Source organism: Arachis duranensis, chromosome 3, assembly GCF_000817695.3.
Source record: "Arachis duranensis cultivar V14167 chromosome 3, aradu.V14167.gnm2.J7QH, whole genome shotgun sequence".
Lineage (NCBI taxonomy): Eukaryota > Viridiplantae > Streptophyta > Magnoliopsida > Fabales > Fabaceae > Arachis > Arachis duranensis.
Window position 1 is genome coordinate 122,873,417 of NC_029774.3, and position 23,960 is coordinate 122,897,376.

General features: G+C 36.5%; 1 protein-coding gene across 3 annotated transcripts; it reads right to left on the bottom strand.

Moving 5' to 3' along the window:
- Positions 1–2,370: 2,370 nt before the first annotated feature.
- On the bottom strand, positions 2,371–15,710 carry LOC107481034 (nucleolin 1). Of its 3 annotated transcripts, none has more exons than XM_052259405.1 (8): positions 15,643–15,710; positions 14,989–15,174; positions 14,563–14,649; positions 14,420–14,464; positions 14,251–14,342; positions 14,058–14,175; positions 3,126–3,192; positions 2,371–2,958 (listed from the first exon to the last, which is right to left on the bottom strand). In XM_052259405.1, the coding sequence occupies exons 4-8, from the start codon at positions 14,447–14,449 to the stop codon at positions 2,900–2,902; spliced, it is 366 nt and encodes a 121-aa protein (XP_052115365.1). In that variant the 5' UTR covers positions 14,450–14,464; positions 14,563–14,649; positions 14,989–15,174; positions 15,643–15,710; the 3' UTR covers positions 2,371–2,899. The 3 variants fall into 3 exon arrangements, with proteins under 3 accessions (XP_052115365.1, XP_052115366.1, XP_052115367.1); XM_052259406.1 differs by having other exon boundaries at positions 15,651–15,691; XM_052259407.1 differs by lacking the exon at positions 15,643–15,710 and having other exon boundaries at positions 14,989–15,619.
- Positions 15,711–23,960: the final 8,250 nt, after the last annotated feature.

Genomic DNA, 23,960 nt, shown 5'->3' on the forward strand with positions numbered 1-23,960 from the left:
TATGATAAAAAAGTTGGATTTTCTCATTTTAAATTTGTGTTATTAATTTTAATAATATATTTATTTTTTAAATAATTTATGTATGATAAAAATAGGTTTACTTATTTAGAATACAAATTTTATTATTATATTTTTATATTCATGGTTTTAATTATACTTTTAAGTAGTATAAGTAGATTTATTTTATTATATTATATTTTACATATGAATATATGTTCCATCATGTAATTAAATAAAGATATTTTTTAATTAAAAAAATTAATAACCAAACTAATTAAAAACTTTTCTTTAACATAAACTAACTTCATGCTTGTTTATTAAATGGAGGAGCACAAATTGTAAGGTCCCACATCGGTTGGGGAGGAGAACGAAGCATGCCTTATAAGGGTGTGGATACCTCTCTTTAACATGACGTGTTTTGACGAGTGAGTGTGGGGGTTTTGGCTATCATTCCTATCATCAAAGGCAAAACTGTAAGGCCTTGTGTGCCAAAGCGAACAATATCGTACTAGCGGGTGGTCTGGGCTGTTACAAAGTCGGAGCCCGGATCGATGTGCCAGCGTAAGAGTGTGGATACCTCTCCTTAGCATGACACGTTTTGACGAGTGAGTGTGGGGGGCTTTGGCTATCATCCCTATCGCCAAAGGTAAAATCGTGAGGCATTGTGTGCCAAAGCAAACAATATCGTGCTAGCGGGTGGTCTGGGCTGTTACAGATGGTATCAGAGCCAGACACCGGATCGATGTGCCAGCAAGGGTGCTGGGTTCTCTTAGGGGGGTGGATTGTAAGGTCCCACATTGGTTGGGAAGGGGAACGAAGCATGTCTTATAAGAGTGTGTATACCTCTCCCTAGCATGACGCATTTTGACGAGTGAGTGTGGGGGGCTTCGGCTATCATTTCTATCCTCAAAGGCAAAACCGTGAGGCCTTGTGTGCCAAAGCGGACAATATCGTGTTAGCAGGTAGCTTGGGCTGTTACACAAATAATTTGGTTAGAGAATTTTTGTTAAAAATCTCTTTCATAGTTGTAGTGAAAGTTGAACTAAAATAAAATATAGTATGTGATCAAAATTGAAATTCATTATTTGAAATTCTCTAAAATCACTACAAGAAAATATGTCTTTTGCTACGTTTTTGAAGCGTGGCAAAAAGTCAAAAAAGCGTAGCGATAGCTTTTCGTCACGTTTTTTGAGTTACCGGTATGCTTTTGAAAGGGTCACAACTGCAAGGGTGCCAGTTGCTTTAGCGCCACGCTTTTGGTGACCTATCACCACGCTTTATTTTTTGCCACACTTTTAAAGATCGCTATGCTTTAAAAGCGTGGCCATATATGCCAGATATGGCTACACTTTTAAAGCGTGCCAATAGCAAGATATGGCTACGCTTTTAAAGCGTGCCAATAGAGAGACATATGGCTACACTTTTTAAACATGCCAATGGAGAGAGATACAGCTATGCTTTTAAACGTGCCAATAGCAAGACATACGGCTACGCTTTTAAAGCGTGGCAATTGATGACTGTTGTACAATATGGCTACGCTTTTAAAGCGTGGCAAAAAATTTGTTCAATAACCTATAGTTTTTTTTTAATCTTTTTTAATCTTTGTAATAAAACCTTACAAAATTAATAGATAATTTTAAAATTTAGACAATGACCAATAATGTTAAATCCACTAATCCAACATGCATAAATTTGTCACAAAAAAATGTTTAATCACATAACAGTATAACAAAATATCAAAAATCAAAGTGATAACAACTACGCAATGTATTCCTAATACATGAATTACAACTCTAATAACTTTACCATCCTATCTAACAATAATTTTGATCAACCTCCTCACATATGTGCACCCAATTCACCAAACTAATCATCATCCTCCACTATGTGCTAAGAGACGTACATCATCCAGCTTCTTCTTCAGGATTTCAATGGTATTTAGCAACAACTGAGAAGCTTTTATGGCTCTAGTAGTTTCCATAGTAGCTTCTTCTTCAGGATTTTCGGGCTTCCCCATTGCTTCAGCTTTTTTGATGATGTTTTATGGCTCTAGTAGTTTTCACAGTAGCTTCTTCTTCAGGATTTTTGGGCTTTCCCATTGCTTTAGCTTTCTTAATGACCTCATTATCATAGGTGTATGCCTCAGTATCAACCACCATAACCTGTTAAATACTAGCAGTGATAACCAAAAATCAACATGGTATTTGAATGCACTGCTCTTCATCATCATTAATAGAAAGTAGATAGAGCATGTCCTCATTCTCAAGCTATAAATAATAAAAATTAATAATAAATAAATGGATAAAGAAATTAAACTTTTAGTTAATTATCATATCAAAGCCAACGCCACACTCTGTAGCCAATGCCACACTCTGTCAAATTAATAATAAACACTATCAAAATTAATAATAAACACTCTGTCTTTAACAGAGAGGTAATAACCACCAGCAAGTTCAGTTTCATTGAGTTCTAGAACTTTTTTCATGCTAGAAAAATCCTTGAAGTCGATGTAGGCAAAACTGTAAATTACACCTGGTGTCAATTTGCTAAACTCAAAGCAACACGTAACACAATCATTTTGAGCATCCAACTTGAGAAACAAAAAGGATACACAAAAAATGAAATAGCAAATCTTTCACACTAAAAATAAACGAAAAAGAAAAAGGATTTGAAGAAGAAACAAACCATTGAGGACCTCCAGACTCAAAATCTTTTGGGACTGACACCCTCGAGATCTCCCTGCAGGAACGAAAATGCTCATTTAGGCTAGCTCTTATCTGCAACCACAATTTTGGCAGTATTCAAATATGAATTGCAAAAAGAAACACATGCAAGGGAAGCAGCAGCAGACATGATAGAAATAAAATTACCTCTTTTCCAAGAGATTTATCAAAACCCCTTATGAATATAGTTTGACCAGTTTGATGCTGATCACCTTTCTGGAAGGAATTGCTGAAACTGAAACAAGTATTACAAAGGATAAAGAGAAGGAAATAAGTAAATATGAGGCATCTTTCTAGAAGGCATGAAAGGGAGCGGAGAAAAAGGTGATAGAAGTAGATATGAGGCATAGAAGGGAGAGAGGAGAAGATATAATAATTACTTGCCACCAGGGATATATGAACCTCTTTCACGAGCTAAATCAAGCCTAACAAGATGATTCAACAACTCATGCTCATTCAATTCAAGAGCCTTGATGCGTGAGCATCTTTCCTATCTTTTCCTAATAAATTTGCATCTAATTTGATGCGTTTAATGAAGAATTAATTATCTTTTAGCCAAAATGAATGCTACTTTGAGTCTTTTGCAATTTTATTTATTTTAGGTAGCATTCGGCTGGATTTGATGGAGTTTCTGCAGCACAAGAAACCAAGGAGATGACCAGCAAATACCAACGCGGACACATGACTCATGCGACCGCGCAAAATGGAGAAAATCGCAATGACGCGATCGCGTGCCTGACGCGAACGCGTGGACTGGAATCTACACACATGACACGAACACGTGGACGACGCAGATGCGTCACATGCGCGATCTGCAGAATTAACAGAAATCGCTGGGGGCGATTTCTGGGCTATTTTAACCCAGTTTCCAGCCCAAAAAAATACAGATTAGAAGCTGCAGAATAGACAAATCAAGTGGTCCCCACCCATCAACTAAAGAACTGTTAATTAATTTGAATTTAAATTCAAATATTATTTTGAGGAAAAGATATTATTTTAAATTTTTAATTGATTAGGATTAGTTATAAAAAGAGATTTCATTAGCTAAGAGGAGATCATCAGATTGGAACTCTATACATTTGATCACAATCCTAGTTTTTCTCTGAACCATAAGCAACTAATTCTACATTGTTAAAGTTATAAGCTCTGTCTATTTGTATGGATTGATTTTACTGCTTTGTCTATTTTAATTTATGTTTTGGATTTATATTTAAGAATTGTTTTCGTTCTTTATCTTATGAATTTGGGTGAAACGGAAGTATGACCATCTTTTTATTTGAGTTCTTGTATAACTTGGAAAAGCTCTATACTTGAACAACAGCTTGAAAACAAATTCTCCTAAATTTTAATTATCTGAATTTAGCAGGATACGTGACATATAATCCTTTTATTTCTTGGGTAATTAGATTTTTTGTGGCATATAAACTAGAAATTGATCATCACCCTTTAATTGGGATTAATTGACCAAGGAATTGGCAATTGATGAATTTTAGAGGAGACTAGGAAGGTCTAAGGAATTAGGGTCTAGTCATATATAGTTTGCCATAAATTAAATCCTACATAATTAAAATAGTTAGTAAGAAAAGTTAATCCAGACAAATAGAGAACTCCGAAGCCTTAACTGTTTTCTCTATATTTTATTCCCAAGCCATTTATTTTACTATTTTAGTTTCTGTACGATTGTTTAATGCTCTTTGAACTTCCAAACACTATTTTCTGTTTGTCTAACTAAGCCTATCAAATCTATTGTTGCTTAATCTATCAATTCTCGTGGGATCGACCCTTACTCACGTAAAGTATTACTTGGAACGACCCGGTGCACTTGCCGGTTAGTTTGTGGGTTGTGAAATGCCGCACCAAGTTTTTGGCGCTGTTGTCGGAGATTGATAGTGATTAACAACTATTAGTTATTTGATTGCTTAGATTAAGTAATTTAATTTTAATTTTATTTAAATTTTGTTTTAGTATTATTAAATTTTTTTTCTTAATTTTCGTTTTGCTTTACGTTTCCCACCCCATCCCCCGTTTTAATTTTTTTACTTCATTTAACTTTTGAATTTTTCTTAGAACCTTCGTCCTTTTGTTTTACTTTTCTTTTTATTTTTAATTCCTTTTATTTTCATTCTGTTTCTTTCCAGTATATTTTTTATATATTTTATTAGTTTTATTTTATAAATCTGTTTTTAATTACAAAAAAATAATAATATTTTATAAAATAATATAGCACTAATATTTTTTTAATTTCTGAATTTAAGTTTGGTGTTACTTGGTTAATTTTGTTTTAATTTTTTAGAGTAGTTAGTATTTTTATTTTTATTTTTTTTACACAGGTAGCCTCATTGGGAATTCTCTACACTCTGACATAGAGATTTCCATCTTTTCTTGTTTTCTGTCTATTTGTGTGCAGGAACAGAGACAAGGAAGACCTCTTAGGCTTTGATCCTGAACCTGAAAGGACTTTCAGGCGACGTTTACAACAAGCAAAACTTTACAATGCTGCAAAATCCACTATGGATCCTAACAATACTGATAATGCCAATGTGGCAAATCTGAATGAGAATGAGCAACAAAGAAGAGTGCCTGGCTCTTTTTCTGCTCCTACTGCAGATCTTTATGAAAAAAACATTGTGGTGCCTCCTATAGCTGCGAACAACTTTGAGTTGAAGCCACAACTAGTCACCCTGATGCAACAGAACTGCCAGTATCATGGTTTTCCCCACGAAGACCCAAATCAGTTTATTTCCAATTTTCTGCAGATTTGTGATACTGTGAAGACAAATGGAGTGAATCCAGAGGTGTACAAACTCATGCTCTTCCCGTTTGCTCTAAGGGATGGAGCAAAGCTATGGCTAGACTCCCAATCGAAGGAGAGTTTGGATACTTGGAACAAGGTGGTTACTGAGTTTTTGACTAAATTTTTCTCACCAAAGAAGCTGACTAAGCTTAGGATGGAGGTTCAGACCTTCAGGCAGAAGGATGGTGAAACTCTGTATGAAGCATGAGAGAGATACAAGCTACTGACTAGGCAATGCCCTCCAGACATGTTCTCCAAATGGACACAACTAGATATCTTTTATGAAAGTTTGGGTGAAATATCCAAAATGTGCTTAGATAATTCTGCAGAAGGTTCATTGCACAAGAAGAAGACACCAGAGGAGACTATTGAGCTTATTGAATTGGTTGCTAGTAATCAATATTTATACTCATCTAGCAGGAACCCTGTGAACTCTGAGGCTCCTCAGAAGAAGGGTGTTATGGAAGTAAAAGCTCTTAATGCTCTTTTTGCTCAAAATAAGCTTGTGTCTCAGCAAATAAGTCTACTTACTCAACAGATGGGTGACATGCAAGTCTCAGCTATCAACACCCAAAATTCACCTCAAGAGGTCTGTTATGACATGACAGGTAATTTTGTGCAAAATGATAATTATGATTATGCTCAACCCTCTTCTGAACAGGTCAATTACATGGGGAGTGGTCCTAGAAATCCCAACAATGATCCATATTCTAAGATATACAATCTGGAGTGGAGAAATCACCCAAATTTTGGGTGGAGGGACCAACCTCAGAGACCTCATAATTTTAACAAAAATTCTCAAGGCAGCCTCCAATAGAACAATTACAATAACCGCCAATGTCAGTCATCTCAACAAGCAACTTCTCAGCCCCAGCAGAACAATAATTTGGAAACAATATTGACAAGTTTCATGCAGGAAACCAGAGCCTCCATTAGAAACCTGGAAGTACAAATGGGCCAAATGAGCAAGCAATTACCTGAGAGGTCTGCAAGCACATTTCCAGGAGATACAGTGGTGAACCCAAGAGAAGACTACAAGGTTATTCAGTTGAGAAGTGGTAAAGTAGCTGGCTCTGAGACCAAGGCCAATAAATAATTAGTTGAAAAAAAAGCTCTGGAGGAGAAGAAGGAAGAAGTAGAGCACACTCCTCCTAAGCATGCAGACAACCCATTCCTGGATTATCTTGACACTTATCCTACCTTGCCAAAGGCTCCTGAATACAAGCCAAAAATGTCATACCCTCAGAGGCTTCAGAAGGCTTCCAAAGAAAAATAATTTTCTAAATTTTTAGATGTCTTCAAAAAGCTATAGATCAACATTCCTTTTGCAGAAGCTCTTGAGAAAATGCCTCTTTATGCTAAATTTATGAAAGAATTGTTGACCCACAAGAGGAATTGGAAGGAACAAGAAATAGTGGTGTTAACCAAGGAATGCAATGTCATCATTCAACACAACCTTCCTAAGAAGATGCCAGATCCAGGGAGCTTTGTAATTCCTTGCACCATTGGTGATGTCACCATTCAGAGAGCTTTATGTGACCTTGGAGCTAGCATCAATTTAATGCCACTTTCAGTGATGAAAAAGCTTCAAATTGAGGAGGTAAAACCCACTTGTATTTCTCTTAAACTTGCTGATCTTTCTATTAAATTACTTGTGGGTGTTGTTGAGGATTTACTTGTTAAAGTAGGACCATTCATTTTCCCTGTTGATTTTGTTATATTAGACATGGAAGATGAGGTAAAATCCTCTATTGTACTTGGTAGACCCTTTTTAGTTACAGGTAGAGCTCTGATCGATGTGCAAAACGGTGAATTAACCCTGAGGGTCAATGAAGAACAGGTGGTCCTTCATGTTTTTGAAGCTCTCAAGCACCCTAATGATTCTGAAGGGTGTATGAGAATAGATGTTATTGAACCACTTGTTCAAGAGATACTGAAAGCTGAGGTGCTGGATGACATTCGGGATCCCACTTCTGAATATGAATTAGTTGAAGTTGATGATTCACCACCCCAGAAGGCTATGGTTGACACACCTAAAGCAGAGGAGGAAGCCCCCAAGCTTGAGCTCAAATCCTTACATCCTTCTCTGAAATATGTGTTCTTGGGTGAGAATGACTCATATCTAGTGATTATTAGCTCTTCTCTGAAGCCTGAAGAGGAAGAGGCACTTATTTCAGTGCTCAGGAGCCATAAAACAGCTCTTAGGTGGACCACTAGTGACTTGAAGGAGATTAGTCCAACCAAGTGTATGCACAAGATCCTCCTTAAAGATGATGCTAAACCGGTTGTGCAACCACAAAGGAGACTCAATCCAACCATGAAAGAGGTGGTCTAAAAAGAGATAATGAAATTATGGAAAGCAGGTATTATTTACCCTATTTCTGACAGTTCTTGGGTAAGTCCTGTGCAGGTAGTCCCCAAGAAAGGAGGGATGACAGTGATCAAGAATGAAAAGAATGAGCTTATTCCTACAAGGGCAGTTACAGGATGGAGAATGTGCATAGACTACAGGAGGCTCAATACTGCTACAAGGAAGGATCACTTCCCCCTGCCTTTCATTGATCAGATGCTTGAGAGGTTAGCTGGTCATGCTTTTTATTGTTTTTATGAATAGATGCTTTTTATTGATCACATGCCCCTTTGGAGTATTTGCCTATAGGAGAATGCCATTTGGACTTTGTAATGCTCCAGCAACTTTTCAGATGTGTATGCTTTCAATTTTTTCTGACATGGTTGAAAAGTTCATTGAGGTATTTATGGATGATTTTTCTATTTTTGGTAATTCTTTTGAATCCTACCTTAAGCATCTATCTCTTGTCTTGAAACGATGTCAAGAATCAAACCTTGTTTTAAACTGGGAAAAATGCCATTTTATGGTTAGAGAAGGTATTGTTCTTGGACACCGGATTTCAAGTAAGGGAATTGAAGTTGATAGAGCAAAGGTGGAGGTAATTGAAAAATTACCACCACCAGCTAATGTTAAGGGAGTCAGGAGTTTCTTGGGTCATGCAGGATTTTATAGAAGGTTTATTTTCTAAAATTGCTAAACCATTAAGCAACCTATTAGTTGTTGATGCCCCTTTTATCTTTCATTCTGATTGCCAGCATACTTTTGAAACTCTGAAAGCAAACTTTACCTCTGCTCCCATTATAGCTCCCCCTGACTGGGATTTACCATTTGAATTGATGTGTGATGCCAATGACTTTACTATAGGAGCTGTTTTAGGACAGAGGCATGGTAAGCTTGTACACGTCATTTACTATGCTAGTCGTGTGTTAAATGATGCCCAAAAGAATTACACAACTACAGAAAAAGAATTATTAGCTATTGTATATGATGTTGATAAGTTTAGGTCCTATTTAATTGGTTCTAAGGTTATTGTTTATACTGACCATGCTGCTTTGAAGTATCTTCTAACCAAACAGGATTCTAAACCAAGATTAATCAGATGGGTGTTGCTCTTTCAAGAGTTTGATATTGAGATAAAAGACAAGAAAGGGTCAAAAAATCAAGTAGCTGACCATCTCTCCAGAATTGAGCCTAAAGCAGGAGTACAACCACCCATAGCTGTGACTGAGACGTTTTTGGATGAGCAATTGTTCCTCATTCAGCAGGCTCCATGGTTTGCAAATATTGCAAACTATAAGGCCATGAATTTTATTCCAAAAGAGTACAGCAGGCAATAGGTAAAGAAGCTATTGACTGATGCAAAGTAATACATTTGGGAGGAATCGTATCTTTTTAAGAGGTGTTCAGATGGTATAATCCGTAAATGTGTCCAGATGAGGAAAAACAACAGATTCTTTGGCACTATCATGGTTCTGATTACGGAGGCCACTTTGGTGGTGAAAGGACAGCTACAAAAGTCCTTCAAAGCGGGTTTTACTGGCCGACTCTCTTCAGGGACTCAAGAGCATTTATGAAGTACTGTGGCAGATGTGAAAAAGCTGCAAATCTCCCTGCCAACCATGAAATGCCACAGTAGGGGATTCTTGAGGTTGAGTTGTTTGATGTGTGGGGTATTGATTTCATGAGACCTTTTCCACCCTCACATTCAAACAACTATATTTTAGTGGCTGTTGATTATGTGTCCAAGTGGGTGGAAGCTGTAGCTCTACCTATCAATGATGCCAAGGTGGTAACAAGTTTTCTACAGAGATATATCTTTAGCTGGTTTGGTGTTCCAAGGACACACATTAGTGATGGAGGAAGCCACTTCTGTAACAGACAGCTGGACTCTCTTCTGCAGAGATATAGAGTCCATCATAAAGTAGCAACCCCCTATCACCCTCAGACAAGTGGGCAGGTTGAAGTTTCCAAAAGGGAGCTCAAGAGGATACTAGAGAAAACTGTAAGTGTTTCAAGAAATGACTGGTCTAGGAAGCTTGATGATGCTCTATGGGCATACCGGACAGCTTACAAGATCCCTATTGGCATGTCCCTTATCAATTGGTCTATGGCAAGGCCTGTCACTTGCCAGTCGAGCTGGAGCATAAAGCTTACTGGGCAATTAGGTACCTGAACCTTGATTCAGAAGCTGCAAGAATTAAGCGAATGCTTTAGTTGAATGAGCTTGATGAATTCAGATACTCAGCCTATGAGCATGCCAAGCTCTATAAGGAGAGAAATAAGCTATTGCATGACAAGAAGATAGCCATCAGAGTCTTTGAGCCAGAACAGAGAGTGCTTCTATATAATTCAAGGCTCAAATTCTTTCCTAGGAAGCTGAAATCCCGGTGGTCAGGACCATTTGTGGTTACGAGAGCTTCACCATACGGTCATGTGGAAATACAAGAAGAGAATTCTGACAGAAAATTTACAGTGAATGGCCAGAAGTTGAAGCACTATCATGGAGGCGAGATCGATCACCAGAGGTCCACTCATCTGCTGAATTAACAGAACCGACCGTCAAGCTAGTGACGAAAAAGAAGCACTAGTCGGGAGGCAACCCGATAATTTCGTATCCTTAGTTATTTTTAGAAGTAGTAGTTTTCTTACTTATTTGATTCTATTGAGTTCTTACTAATTTTTTGATCATGCAGCTATCTTAGGACAGGAGCCGGATATACATATCAAAAAAATATTTTGACAGAGAGTTGCGCAGGAGTGGCGCCAGAATAGAGCCTTTCGCACAAACAAACCCACGCGTACGCATACCCACGCGTGCGCGTCGTTTGTGATTTTCGCCATCCAAGCGTGCGCGTCACTTACGCGGACACGTGACCTGCAAAAATCGGCATAAAAGAGTATTTGGACAGAGAGTTGTGCTGGCTGGGAGCAGGAAGTGTGCTAGAAGCACAAATTTGGTCACGCGGACGCTTGACCGACGCGTCCGCGTCAATTGCACATATGGCCATCCACGCGTGCGCATGCATGACGCGCACGCGTCGTATGAAAATTTGGTTCCCAAGCCATGCGAACAGAAAGTCGCGCAGGCGCGCGGCTGGCTTCGCGCGAATCGTACAAAACCCAGGGCACGCGGACGCGTGCCTAACGCTAACGCGTCATTATGAAAATTCGCGACCCACGCGTTCGCGTGTCGTACGCGTACGCGTCGATTACATCGCACAACCATACTAGTTCGCCGCCTAGTTTTCTTTCTCTCTCTCTCTCCCAATCCTAATTCTCTTTTATTCTTTTATTCTTTTCTTTTTCTTTCATCATAATATTTGCCTCTTTCTATTTTCAGTTCTTATTTGCTTGAGGACAAACAAACCTTTAAGTTTGGTGTTGACATTTCGCTTAAGGGTTTTCTGTTTATTCCTATGGCACCAAAAGGGAGGCGAATCATCTTCACTGAGGAAGCACAACCTGAAGAATAAAACAACCGCTAGGATAACTAAGGTGGTTGAGTTCCTTTCATTTTTTATTCCTCCCCTCTTTTTCTATGTTATGTTCCGGTTTTTTGCTATTCTGCTTTGTTTGTTGCATGATCCTTTATTAGTTAGAATCCTAGGACTAGTTTAGTTTTCTTTCAATTGCTTTAATTCTGAAAAGATGTTTCATGTATCACTCACTGAACTTGAATCTAAAAAGAAAAGAAAAGAAGTGATGTATTGCATGAGAAATTGAGTTAATTTTAAGAATAGTCTTATTTACTTAAATGTGATGGTATTAACTGTAATTCTGAATGCATGACATGAACAGTGAATATTTAAATTTGAATCAAAGAATGTTGATGTACAAGGAACAGGAATTTTGAGAACTATTATGACTTCTCTGAAATTAAGGAAATTTTAATCCTTGAAACAAAAGAAACAGCAAAAGAAAAATAAAAGCGAGGTCCAAGGCTTTGAGCATCAATAACTAGGGAGGTCAGACATGATTGAAAGCTCAAAGAGTTGTTTCCCTAGTCATATGCTTGTGGTGTGATTGTGTCAAGTAATCATTGAGACAAAACATTTAAAGTTACGGCTAGGCTCAAGGTGCAAATCACCAAAGAAAAATTGATGTGTTCAAAGGTTAAATTGAGTTACAAAAGATCAGAGAATTCATAATATTATCCGGATTCTAATCCTGAATGACAGTAACATTCTTCTGATTCGAAGGAGAGTGAGATGCCAAAACTATTCAGGATTACAGTTGTAAACCCCACTATAAGAAGAGACATGAGTATTAATCGAACTCTCATTCTCATGCAAATTCACATCCAAAGATTATATTAGTTTTGGTTGCTTGAGAACAAGCAACAGTTCAAGTTTGGTGTTGTGATGTGTGAGCATCTTTCCTATCATTTCCTAGTGAATTTGCATCTAATTTGATGAGTTTAATGAAGAATTAATTATCTTTTAGCCAAAATGGATGCTACTTTGAGTTTTTTGCAATTTTATTTATTTTAGGTAGCGTTCGGCTGGATTTGATGGAGTTTCTGCAGCACAAGAAACCAAGGAGATGACCAGCGAATACCGACACAGACACATGGCTCACACGACCGCGCGAAATGGAGAAAATCACAATGACGCGATCGCGTGCCTGACACAAATGCGTGGATTAGAATCTGCACACATGACGCGAACGCGTAGATGATGCGGACGCGTCACATGCGCGATCTGCAGAATTAACAGGGGGCGATTTCTGGGCTATTTTAACCCAGTTTCCAGCCCAGAAAATACAGATTAGAAACTGCAGTATGGACAAATCAAGTGGTCCCCACCCATCAACTGAAGACCTATTAATTAATTCGAATTTAAATTCAAATCTTATTTTGAGGAAAAGATATTATTTTAAATTTTTAATTGATTAGGATTAGTTATAAAAAGGGATTTCATTAGTTAAGAGGAGATCATCAGATTGGAACTCTGTACATTTGATCATAATCCTAGTTTTTCTCTAAACCATGAGTAACTAATCCTCTATTGTTAAGGTTAGGAGCTCTGTCTATTTGTATGGATTGATTTTACTGCTTTGTCTATTTTAATTTATGTTTTGGATTTATATTTATGAATTATTTTTGTTCTTTATCTTATGAATTTGGGTGGAACGGAAGTATGACCCTCTTTTTATTTGAGTTCTTGTATAACTTGAAAAAGCTCTATACTTGAACAACAGCTTGAAAACAAATTCTCCTAAATTTAATTATCTGAATTTAACAGGATACGTGACATATAATCCTTTTATTTTTTGGGTAATTAGAGTTTTTGTGACATATAGACTAGAAATTGATCATCACCCTCTAATTGGAATTAATTGACCAAGGAATTGGCAATTGATGAATTTTAGAGGAGACTAGGAAGGTCTAAGGAAATTACAGTCTAGTCACGTATAGTTTACCATAAATTAAATCCTACATAATTAAAATAGTTAGTAAGAAAAGTTAATCCGGACAAATAGATAACTCCGAAGCCTTAACTGTTTTCTCTATATTTTATTCCCAAGCCATTTATTTTACTATTTTAGTTTCTGTACGATTGTTTAATGCTCTTTGTACTTCCAAACACTATTTTCTGTTTGTCTAACTAAGCCTATCAAATACTATTGTTGCTTAATCCATCAATCTTCGTGGGATCGACCCTTACTCACGTAAGGTATTACTTGAAACGACTCAGTGCACTTGCCGGTTAGTTTGTGGGTTGTAAAATACCGCATCAAGCCTACAAGTACGAAAACCAAAAGGATTATCAATACACAACCCCAATAAATCAACAAATACATAATTTAAACATCTTTTTAAAGTAAAAAGGGATGGAGGGTAACCAAACAATAGATTGCAGTGATGCATATCAAACAACATTATGGAGGAGAAAACAAATCAATAAAGCAATAGTAATTAGTTAACAGCATAGAAATAGCAAGGCAGTAGTTGGAAAAAAATTAGCTTCAAAATGAATGATATTACAACAATTAAATTAACTTCATATAAAAAAACATGATAATTAGTTAACGCAGCCAATAACTTCCAACAACACAAGTACTAAAAAAGAAATTATTTAATTTTAACACTTAATATATTTGACTGGTTTTAGAAAAGTAGCTAGCAAAAGCTATGCAACCACCACAGATAACTTATTATTCTGTAGATATTTGAGGAGCAATAGCTTACATTTTGTGCTGCCTCTGCAATAGCAAACTCAACATGTCTAAAGCGTTTAAACCTCCCAGCATCGTCAACAGAAAAACGAACATCAACTACTTCTCCACAATCTTTGAAAAACTCCTCGCTGAACAACAATAACATGACATCATAAGAAAAAAATACACTATAAACAAGGAAATATAAGATATACAATACATACAAGTCAGATCGTTGCAAACTAAATGACAGGTTTCCAACAAATAGTGTCTTTGATCCACCTATTGCAACACTAGGTGTAGAAGGGGTTTTAGACTGCAAAGCAAAGATATATTACCATCAAAGATATTAGAACATTTAAAAAAAATAAAAAAATGAGACCAGTAACATACAACTTTCTTTGCTGAGTCAGCATCAACCATCTCGACATCCTTAGCCTGTTTCACAAGAGGAAAATACATTTAGTGCACAATCACAAGGCAAAGCAAAACAAGCCTTCAAACAGCGATATCAAAATACAAAGCGAGATGCTTACACTTTTCTGAGGAGTTTTAGAAGGTTTTTCTTCTTCCTTATCACTGTCATCTGAACTATAACTGCTTTCTTTTGAAACTTTTACAGGCTACAGTGAATAGCAAAAGAAATTGAACACAGCAAAATAATAAACAATGGTTCACATAGTATAAAATATTTAAAAAAAATAGTACATAATTCAGATATTTAAATTGAGAAATTCAAGTTGAATATAATGGAAGAGAGAACAGTAGCAATTAACACTACATAATACAAGTAGGAAACTAAGGCCCAGAAATAAATGACACAAGCAATCAGATGGATATTACAAAAGAAAAAGATAAATACTGGAAATTCTAATCTAACCAAAAACTTATAAACTAAAAAAAATCCTTGAAAATAATAAAATTATTAGTCATGCTTATTTATTTGAAATGAAACATTATACCAGGAACAAGGGCAGATAAAGCAATGAACCGTTGGCTGAGCTTCTCTCTATGCTTCCTCTCAGCAATTGCCACCAGGGAATAGAACCCCTACGAGCCGCGGTAACTCAATTCAATCACTTCTCCATCTAACTCAATTTGACCCTCCCAATTCCTAATTTTATCAACCTTAATAAGAAGACAGCAACCTAGTTCATTTTTTAACAATAAAAATCAATTTAACAAACACATTCAACATAACACAGCCATAACCAACTCATGCACTTTTAAAATATTCGTATATTAAAAACTATAATTTTTAAAATAAATCCCACTGATTTCATTACAAGTTTAAACCTACTTGCTACTTAAAAGAACAGTGACGTTATCCAACAACAAAAAATTGCTCAGCGATATGTTCAGTAACAATTCAACTTAGCAGCAACAAATTCAGCTCATTGATCATTTTTAACAACAAATTTAAGTAGAATAGCTTTCAGTAACAAAAACTTAAATTCAAATTCTCGGAATATGATTTACAGCAAAACAAAATCAATTGAATCATTATTTCAGCAACAATCTCAACTTTCAACAACAAATTCAAGATATACTGATGGCTTATAATAATGAAACTGAAAAAGAAATAACAGGGCCGAAGGAAGCTAAAACTCCCCTACCCACGAACCAACTCATGACAAAGGAAGCGTTGACAGCCTAAGCAAGAAGACGAGCTTGCGATGGTGACCGAGAGCGACAGAGCTTGCGACAAGCTTAAGTCCGAAACAGCCGCGAGAGAAGCGTGAAACCGGAGAGAGAGAGGTCGACGGCGAGACCAGCCGTGAGAGAGGTGAGCCACAGTGAGCTTGAGGGAGAAAGTGTCGAGAGAAGAGAGAAGAAACTCAAAGGAGGGTTACGGGTGCCAGAAGAGGGATTGCCGACAGAAGCATCACGCGCGCCGACGACGTTCTTCGCAGAGTGCACAATGAAGAGAGGTTAGGGTTCTTCGATATGATGCTCTTCATCGCGATCAGGGGGTTCTTCGTGAGGCACAATGAAAAGTGGGATGGGGTGAGGCATAATGAAGACAAGGTTAGGGTTAGGAGCAATCGTCACCTCGCGCGTGGAGGGCTTAGGGTTCTTTGATCTGAATGAGCTAGGGCAATTCAAAGAAGGGGAAAGCTAAATTTTGGAAGAGTAGATGGTGTATTGCAATTGTAACTTAGTAATTTCGAAGGGAGTTCTCTGAAATTTTTTTCTTTGGGGAACCTTTTGGCCACGCTTTTGAAGCGTGCCAAAAGAGTTGGAGGAAACGGCCACGCTTTTAAAATGACCCTATAACAAAATTTTGTCGCCACGCTTTAAAAACGTGCCTTTTTTTCTCTATGGCTACGCTTTTTGAGTGTAGCAAAAAAAAGCGTGGCCAAATCTCCAATCAATTGCCACTCTCATAAAAGCGTGCCATTGACCCTTTTCGCTACGCTTTTAAAGCGTAGCAAGAAAAAATGTGGCAAAATCTCTATTCAGTCGCTACCTTCATAAAAGTGTGGCCATTGACTACTTTTGGCCACGCTTTTAAAGCGTGGCCATAGACCTTTTTTCTTGTAGTGAATGTATCATAATATATAAAAATTAGTATCATCATCCTTTCTTTTTTCTACTATTATAAACTTTCTTTGGTCTCGAAAAAACACTTTTATTTTAAGAAAGACAAAATTTTAGCAGAAGACAGAATTCATGATCTTATTTTTCAGTTGGTCAAAGATTATTATCATGCTCAATCTAAATATTCCCGAAGCATCCGTCCATCAAACTCAACTCGGATAGTTTATTTTCCAACGATAGAAGAGTGGCTTGTGGAGGTATTCTGCGAGATTTTGATGGGAAAATTATTACTTGCTTCAGTGTTAATCTAGGTTTGTGCACCGTAACTCTCGCAGAACTTTGGGACATTCTTCTAAGGTTATATTTGTTATTGTGCTTGAGCTACCTCAATGTAATGATTCTCAGCCAGTGCTCAAAACTCAAAAGCCAATTTTCGGCCCAAGTAGCAAGCCGTTGTTTCTGCTTCATTCTTCTACGCTTAAGTTGGTTGAGATTCTCATATCAGCTGCCACAATAACTCCATCATTATTCCTAATAACCAATGTTCTGAAAATCGGTTCGAACCGATCAAACTGAATACCATTAACAAACATGATTCGGATAGAAAGTAAAACCGTCAAATTCAAAAACCGAAGCTAAACTGTCGAACCGGCCATAAATCGGTCGGTCAAACCGAGACGCAACCTAGCCGGTTTTTGAAATTTTTCCAAACGCAGCGTTTTGACTTGTCTCCAAAAAAGGAACCCTAGTCTTTCCCCTAGACACCTACAGCACAAAACCACTCTCGAGCCTCCCTTCCATCCCTCCACTCTCACCTCTCGCTCTCAGTTCCCACTTCCCAGTCTCCACCTCGAGCTTCCGGCGCAACCTCCGTCCTGCCACCGCCGCCATCGCAAGGTCCGTGGAAGTCACTCACCGTCGCAAGTTCCTTTCAGCCAGCTTTCCTTTCAGCCGTCGAAATCGCAGCCACTGCCAGTGACCACCTCCATGGACTTTCCTGTTAGAGTGCCTATGTTCCATGTCCCAAATCTCAACCTTTTGTCGCTTCGACCTTTACCTTTTCCTTTGTGAACTAGCTTATTTACCCTCGTCCGTTCACGAAAACGCGAGAACCCTTGCTCATTTAACACTACATCCGGGCACCGATGCAGCGGCTCTTGCTTTGACACCGTACTCGAGCCATACGGCGCGTTACTTCCGAGTAACGACCTAGCTTTAGCGCAATAATGTCTTTGATTCATGTCATGGGGGGTTCGGCTATATTTTTACGTTGGTTGCCGAAGACCTAACACAACCCTCCTCCTTTATCCGGGCTTGGGACCGGCTATGTACCGCAAGTGTAACATAGGCGGAGTTAATCAGATGGATATTACAAAAGAAAAAGATAAATACTGAAAATTCTAATCTAACCAAAAACTTATAAACTAAAAAAAATCCTTGAAAATAATAAAATTATTAGTCATGCTTATTTAATTGAAATGAAACATTATACCAGGAATAAGGGCAAATAAAGCAATAAACCGTTGGCTGAGCTTCTCTCTACGCTTCCTCTCAGCAATTGCCACCAGGGAATAGAACCCCAATGAGCCGCGGTAACTCAATTCAATCACTTCTCCATATAACTCAATTTGATCCTCCCAGTTCCTAATTTACCAACCTTAACAAGAAGACAGCAACCTAGTTCATTTTTTAACAATAAAAATCAATTTAACAAACACATTCAACATAACACAGCTATAACCAACTCATGCACTTTTAAAATATTCGTATATTAAAAACTGTAATTTTTAAAATAAATCCCACTGATTTCATTACAAGTTTAAACCTACTTGCTACTTAAAAGAACAGTGACGTTATCCAACAACAAAAAATTGCTTAGCGATATGTTCAGTAACAATTCAACTTAGAAGCAACAAATTCAGCTCATTGATCATTTTTAACAACAAATTTAAGTAGAATAGCTTTCAGTAACAAAAACTTAAATTCAAATTCTCGGAATATGATTTACAGCAAAACAAAATCAATTGAATCATTATTTTAGCAACAATCTCAACTTTCAACAACAAATTCAAGATATACTGATGACTTACAATAATGAAACTGAAAAAGAAATAGAAGGGCCGAAGGAAGCTGAAACTCCCCTACCCACGGACCAACTCACGACAAAGGAAGTGTTGACAGCCTAAGCAAGAAGACGAGCTTGCGATGGTGACCGAGAGCGACAGAGCTTGCGACAAGCTTAAGTCCGAAACAGCCGCGAGAGAAGCGTGAAACCGGAGAGAGAGAGGTCGACGGCGAGACCAGCCGTGAGAGAGGTGAGCCACAGTGAGCTTGAGGGAGAAAGTGTCGAGAGAAGAGAGAAGAAACTCAAAGGAGGATTACGGGTGCCAGAAGAGGGATTGCCGACAGAAGCATCACGCGCGCCGGCAACGTTCTTCATGGGGTGCACAATGAAGAGAGGTTAGGGTTCTTCGATATGATACTCTTCATCGCGATCAGGGGGTTCCTCATGAGGCACAATGAAAAGTGGGATGGGGTGAGGCATAATGAAGACAAGGTTAGGGTTAGGAGCAATCGTCACCTCGCGCGTGGAGGGCTTAGGGTTCTTTGATCTGAATGAGCTAGGGCAATTCAAAGAAGGGGAAAGCTAAATTTTGGAAGAGTAGATGGTGTATTGCAATTGTAACTTAGTAATTTCGAAGGGAGTTCTCTGAAATTTTTTTCTTTGGGGAACCTTTTGGCCACGCTTTTGAAGCGTGCCAAAAGAGTTGGAGGAAACGACCATACTTTTAAAATGACCCTATAACAAAATTTTGTCGCCATGCTTTAAAAGCGTGTCTTTTTTCTCTATGGCTACGCTTCTTGAGCATAACAAAAAAAGCGTGACCAAATTTCAAATCAATTGCCACTCTCATAAAAGAGTGGTCAATGGCCCTTTTCGCTACGCTTTTAAAGCGTAGCAAGAAAAAATGTGGCCAAATCTCTATTCAGTCGCTACCCTCATAAAAGTGTGGCCATTGACTACTTTTGACCACGCTTTAGACCTTTTTTCTTGTAGTAAATGTATCATAATATATAAAAATTAGTATCATGATCCCTTTTTTTTCTACTATTATAAACTTTCTTTGGTCTCGAAAAAACACTTTTATTTTTAACAAAGACAAAATTTTAGCAGAAGACAGAATTCATGATCTTATTTTTCAGTTGGTCAAAGATTATTATCATGCTCAATCTAAATATTCCCAAAGCATCCGTCCATCAAACTCAACTTGGATAGTTCATTTTCCAACGATAGAAGAGTGGCTTGTGGAGGTATTCTGCGAGATTCTGATGGGAAAATCATTACTTGCTTCAGTGTTAATCTAGGTTTGTGCACCGTAACTCTTGCAGAACTTTGAGACTTTCTTCTAAGGTTATATTTATTATTGTGCTTGAGCTACCTCAATGTAGTGATTCTCAGCCAGTGCTCAAAACTCAAAAGCCAATTTTCGGCCCAAGTAGCAAGCCGTTGTTTCTGCTTCATTCTTCTACGCTTAAGTTGGTTGAGATTCTCAGATCAGCTGCCACAATAACTCCATCATTACTCCTAATAACCAATGTTCTGAAAATCGGTTCGAACCGATCAAACTGAATACCATTAACAAACACGATTCGGATAGAAAGTAAAATCGTCAAATTCAAAAACCAAAACTAGACTGTCAAACTGGCCGGAAACCGGTCGGTCAAAGCGAACAGCAACCCAGCCGGTTTTTTGAAATTTTTCCAAACGCAGCGTTTTGACTTGTCTCCAAAAAAGGAACCCTAGTCTTTTCCCGAGACACCCACAACACAAACCCACTCTCGAGCCTCCCTTCCATCCCTCCACTCTCACCTCTCGCTCTCAGTTTCCATGTCTCCAGTCTCCACCTCAAGCTTCTGGCGCAACCTCCGTTCAGCTATCGCCGTCGTCGCAAGGTCCGTGGAAGCCACTCACCGTCGCAAGTTCCTTTCAGCCAGCTTTCCTTTCAGCCGTCGAAATCGCAGCCACTGCCAGTGCCAGTTGCTGTCGCAAGTGTCTTCCTATCGGCGCCAGCTCTATTCGACCCTTCCACCCCAGCCTCTGTCTCTGTCGCCGTCAGCTCTGCATTCTTCTCTGTCTTCCACTAACCCTAGGTATAAGTCTAATTTGTTGTAATAATAATTTTTGAAGTATGATTAATTGTTGGTTCTAACTTCTAAACCTTGCTGTTATTATTTAAAGTATGATTAACTATTGGTTTTACATTCATCATTTCATTCAGCAACACCATGCATATACAGACCGGGTCAACACCCATTTAAAGCGTTATTAAATGATTAATTGTTGAAGTTGATTGCTTTAAGTATGATAATTGTTGAAGCTAATTGCTTGAAAGCTGAAGCATGATTAATTATTGAAAAATTGTTTACTTGAAACATGATTAAATGATTAATTGTTAAAGCATGATTAATTGTTTGGATGTTGTTTGTTGAGATTATTGAGTAGTGGATTGCTATGATATTGTAATTGGATTGTACTATTATTGTTCTGTTTGAGTCTGTTCTGAATTTGATTAGTAATTTTCTGAATGTGAAATCAATCAAAGAAATTGATTTTGTGTTATTGTCAAAATTATTGCTAAAAATGGATTTTTTACTCTGCTGGCTGCTGTTTTTAAATTTATAAGTATGTTGCTTTTGAATTTTTATTGATAAATTTGTTGGTTTCAGACTTTAGGATGATTATTTGTTGCTGTGTTTTAATTTTAAACCAAATTGATGCTTTCAAAAAATTAACAAACAACAGATGTCCCATGTTATTGATTTAGAGCAAGGAAATCATGAAGATGATGCTGTTGTTGGAGGTCTTGGGATTGATGATGATAATGGTAGTGTATTTTTCTGATGCAGAAGACGGTAGTTCAAGCCACTCTCATTTCTAATGTCTTTTACTCCATTTTTTAACTGCAAAATTTGGTTTTTGATACTTTTTAATGCTAAATTTGATTGATTCTGTAGATATTTAGACACTTTTTTGTTTATAATTCATGGAATTGAGAATTGGATTATTTGATACTACTCTTTATGTATGCTTGTTCTATGTCTTGGTGTTGAGTCTCACAAATATTCTCAATTACTTACAGCAATGATTTTAGGGATGGCAACACCACCCGAACCCACGGGTACTCACCCCGCCCCTACCCGCTCGAGTGAGTTTTTGGGCGGGCGGGACGGGACGGGGCCGGGTTTAAGTACTACCCGTCCTGGTATATATATAATATATGATTTTAATATATAAGATGTGTAATATATATAAAATAATTAGTAAAATGATTGATAATATTGAATTATATTTAAATTTTTACTTTAATTTATGTTATGTATGTGATGATGGTTATATAAATTTTGAAATTTAATTTTATTTATTAGATTTTAATAATTATGGGGCGGGTACCCGCGGGGATGGGTTAGGGTTCAACCATTTGCTATCCGCGGGTAGAAGCGGGACAGGTTTTATGCAGATTATTGTAAGGCGGGGCGGGATCAGGTAGAGCAAAAACCTGCCTCTATCCGCCCCATTGCCACCCCTAAATGATTTCCTTCTTGAATGGGATTTTATTTTTCCAAAAGAAATCATAAAGGATTAAGGTTGTGAATTTTTTTAATTGAGTAATGAGTGTAAAGCTAAAGATGATAATGACAAAAGTACTTGAAAACATATATTTTAAGAGTATTTTAAAAATCTTTTAAATTTATAAATTGATAAAATCGTATAGTTTTTATGTGTTTATTTATATTTTATTTATTATTTTATTATAAAACAGTTTTTTCAGTTTAACAACCTTGCTCAAAACTCAAAAGCCAATTTTCAGCCTAAGTAGCACGCCGTTGTTTCTGCTTCATTCTTCCAAGCTTAAGTTGGTTGAGATTCTCAGTTCAGCTGCCACAATAACTCCATCATTACTCCTAATAACTATTCCTGCTCCTTGACTTACATCTTCTTTTCTTTCTTCTTTAATTTTTCTGTCCTCCTTTTCTTTGGTAATAATATGCTACGCCTAGAGGCCACATTGCATCACTATGATAGTATAATATTTGATTTCTTCAAAAGTTAGAAGTGTTTTTATTATTTTTGTTTGGACCTTTAGCCCATGATATCATTTTTCTTTTTTACAGTTCTCATTAATCTTTTCGTTTCTCTCGTTTTAACTCAAAAAATTAGGATAAAAGAAGTTATTTTTTTATAACAGAATTTTTATTTTTCAACTAATTAACTATTTTTCTAATTGATTTTTCTAGCGAAACCTATTAATCATTGTAGTTATTATTTTTATCTTTTTATAAGATTTTAAAAGCAAAAAAATATTAAAAATATAAATCAAATAAACTTTATATTTTTAATTTAAAATATTTTTTAATATATCAAAGTGTATAAAATTTATAAAAATTACCGGATAATTTACTAGTTCAAACATACGAACAATCCAAAATGCAAAGTTTATACAATTTGATATATTAAGTTTTCGATTAAAAACATAGAATTTATTTATTTTTATTTTTATTTTTTAATTTTTTCTTTTAAGATCTTATACAAAAAATAAAAATGATAATTATAATAATTAATTAAATAGTATGCCTATTATCTACTATTTTTAATTAATCAATTAAGTAGCATAACTATCATCTACTATTTTTAATTAATTATTGCAATTAGTATATATTCACGGTTTATTTATTACTCATTTAAAATTATATATAAAAAAATCAATGATCAATTGAATTTGCATTGATAATATCATTTTTTATATGATTTTTTTGTATTATATTTTATATAAATTTGTTAAAAAAAGTGACAGTTATAAAAAAAACATTGTTATCTCTTATAAATAAATAAATTATTATTTTTTCCTTCTCAAACCAAACTTCACTTAATTTGCTGCAACTCAAAACTGTTTAGCCGCTTGATATTTTCTGTTTGTAGCAATTTTTTCTTCATTTTTTTATTGTAAATCGCTATATGTATAAGAGCGATTTCTCCTCGACTGAAATGGTATATAATTAGCCAACGCGTGATTTACATAATTTAAAAAAATGTAGGCATATAAAGAATGTCAATTATTATATTTGTGTAATTTATCTTAAGAGTTTATTTAAATACATAAATTACCCTTGATAATCTATTTCATTCGTTATTATTTAACAAAACAAGTAGAAAAAAAATTAATGTTACTAATTTGCTATTATTTGCCATTCTTTTCTCCAAACATGAATATTTTGAGGGAGCATAGTGTAACTTGTAACAAGCACTTGCCAGCTAATTAACCAGCACCTATACTTCAGAATTAGAAGAAAGTATGGAACCAACTACAATTAAGTTCCTATAAAATTAATAATT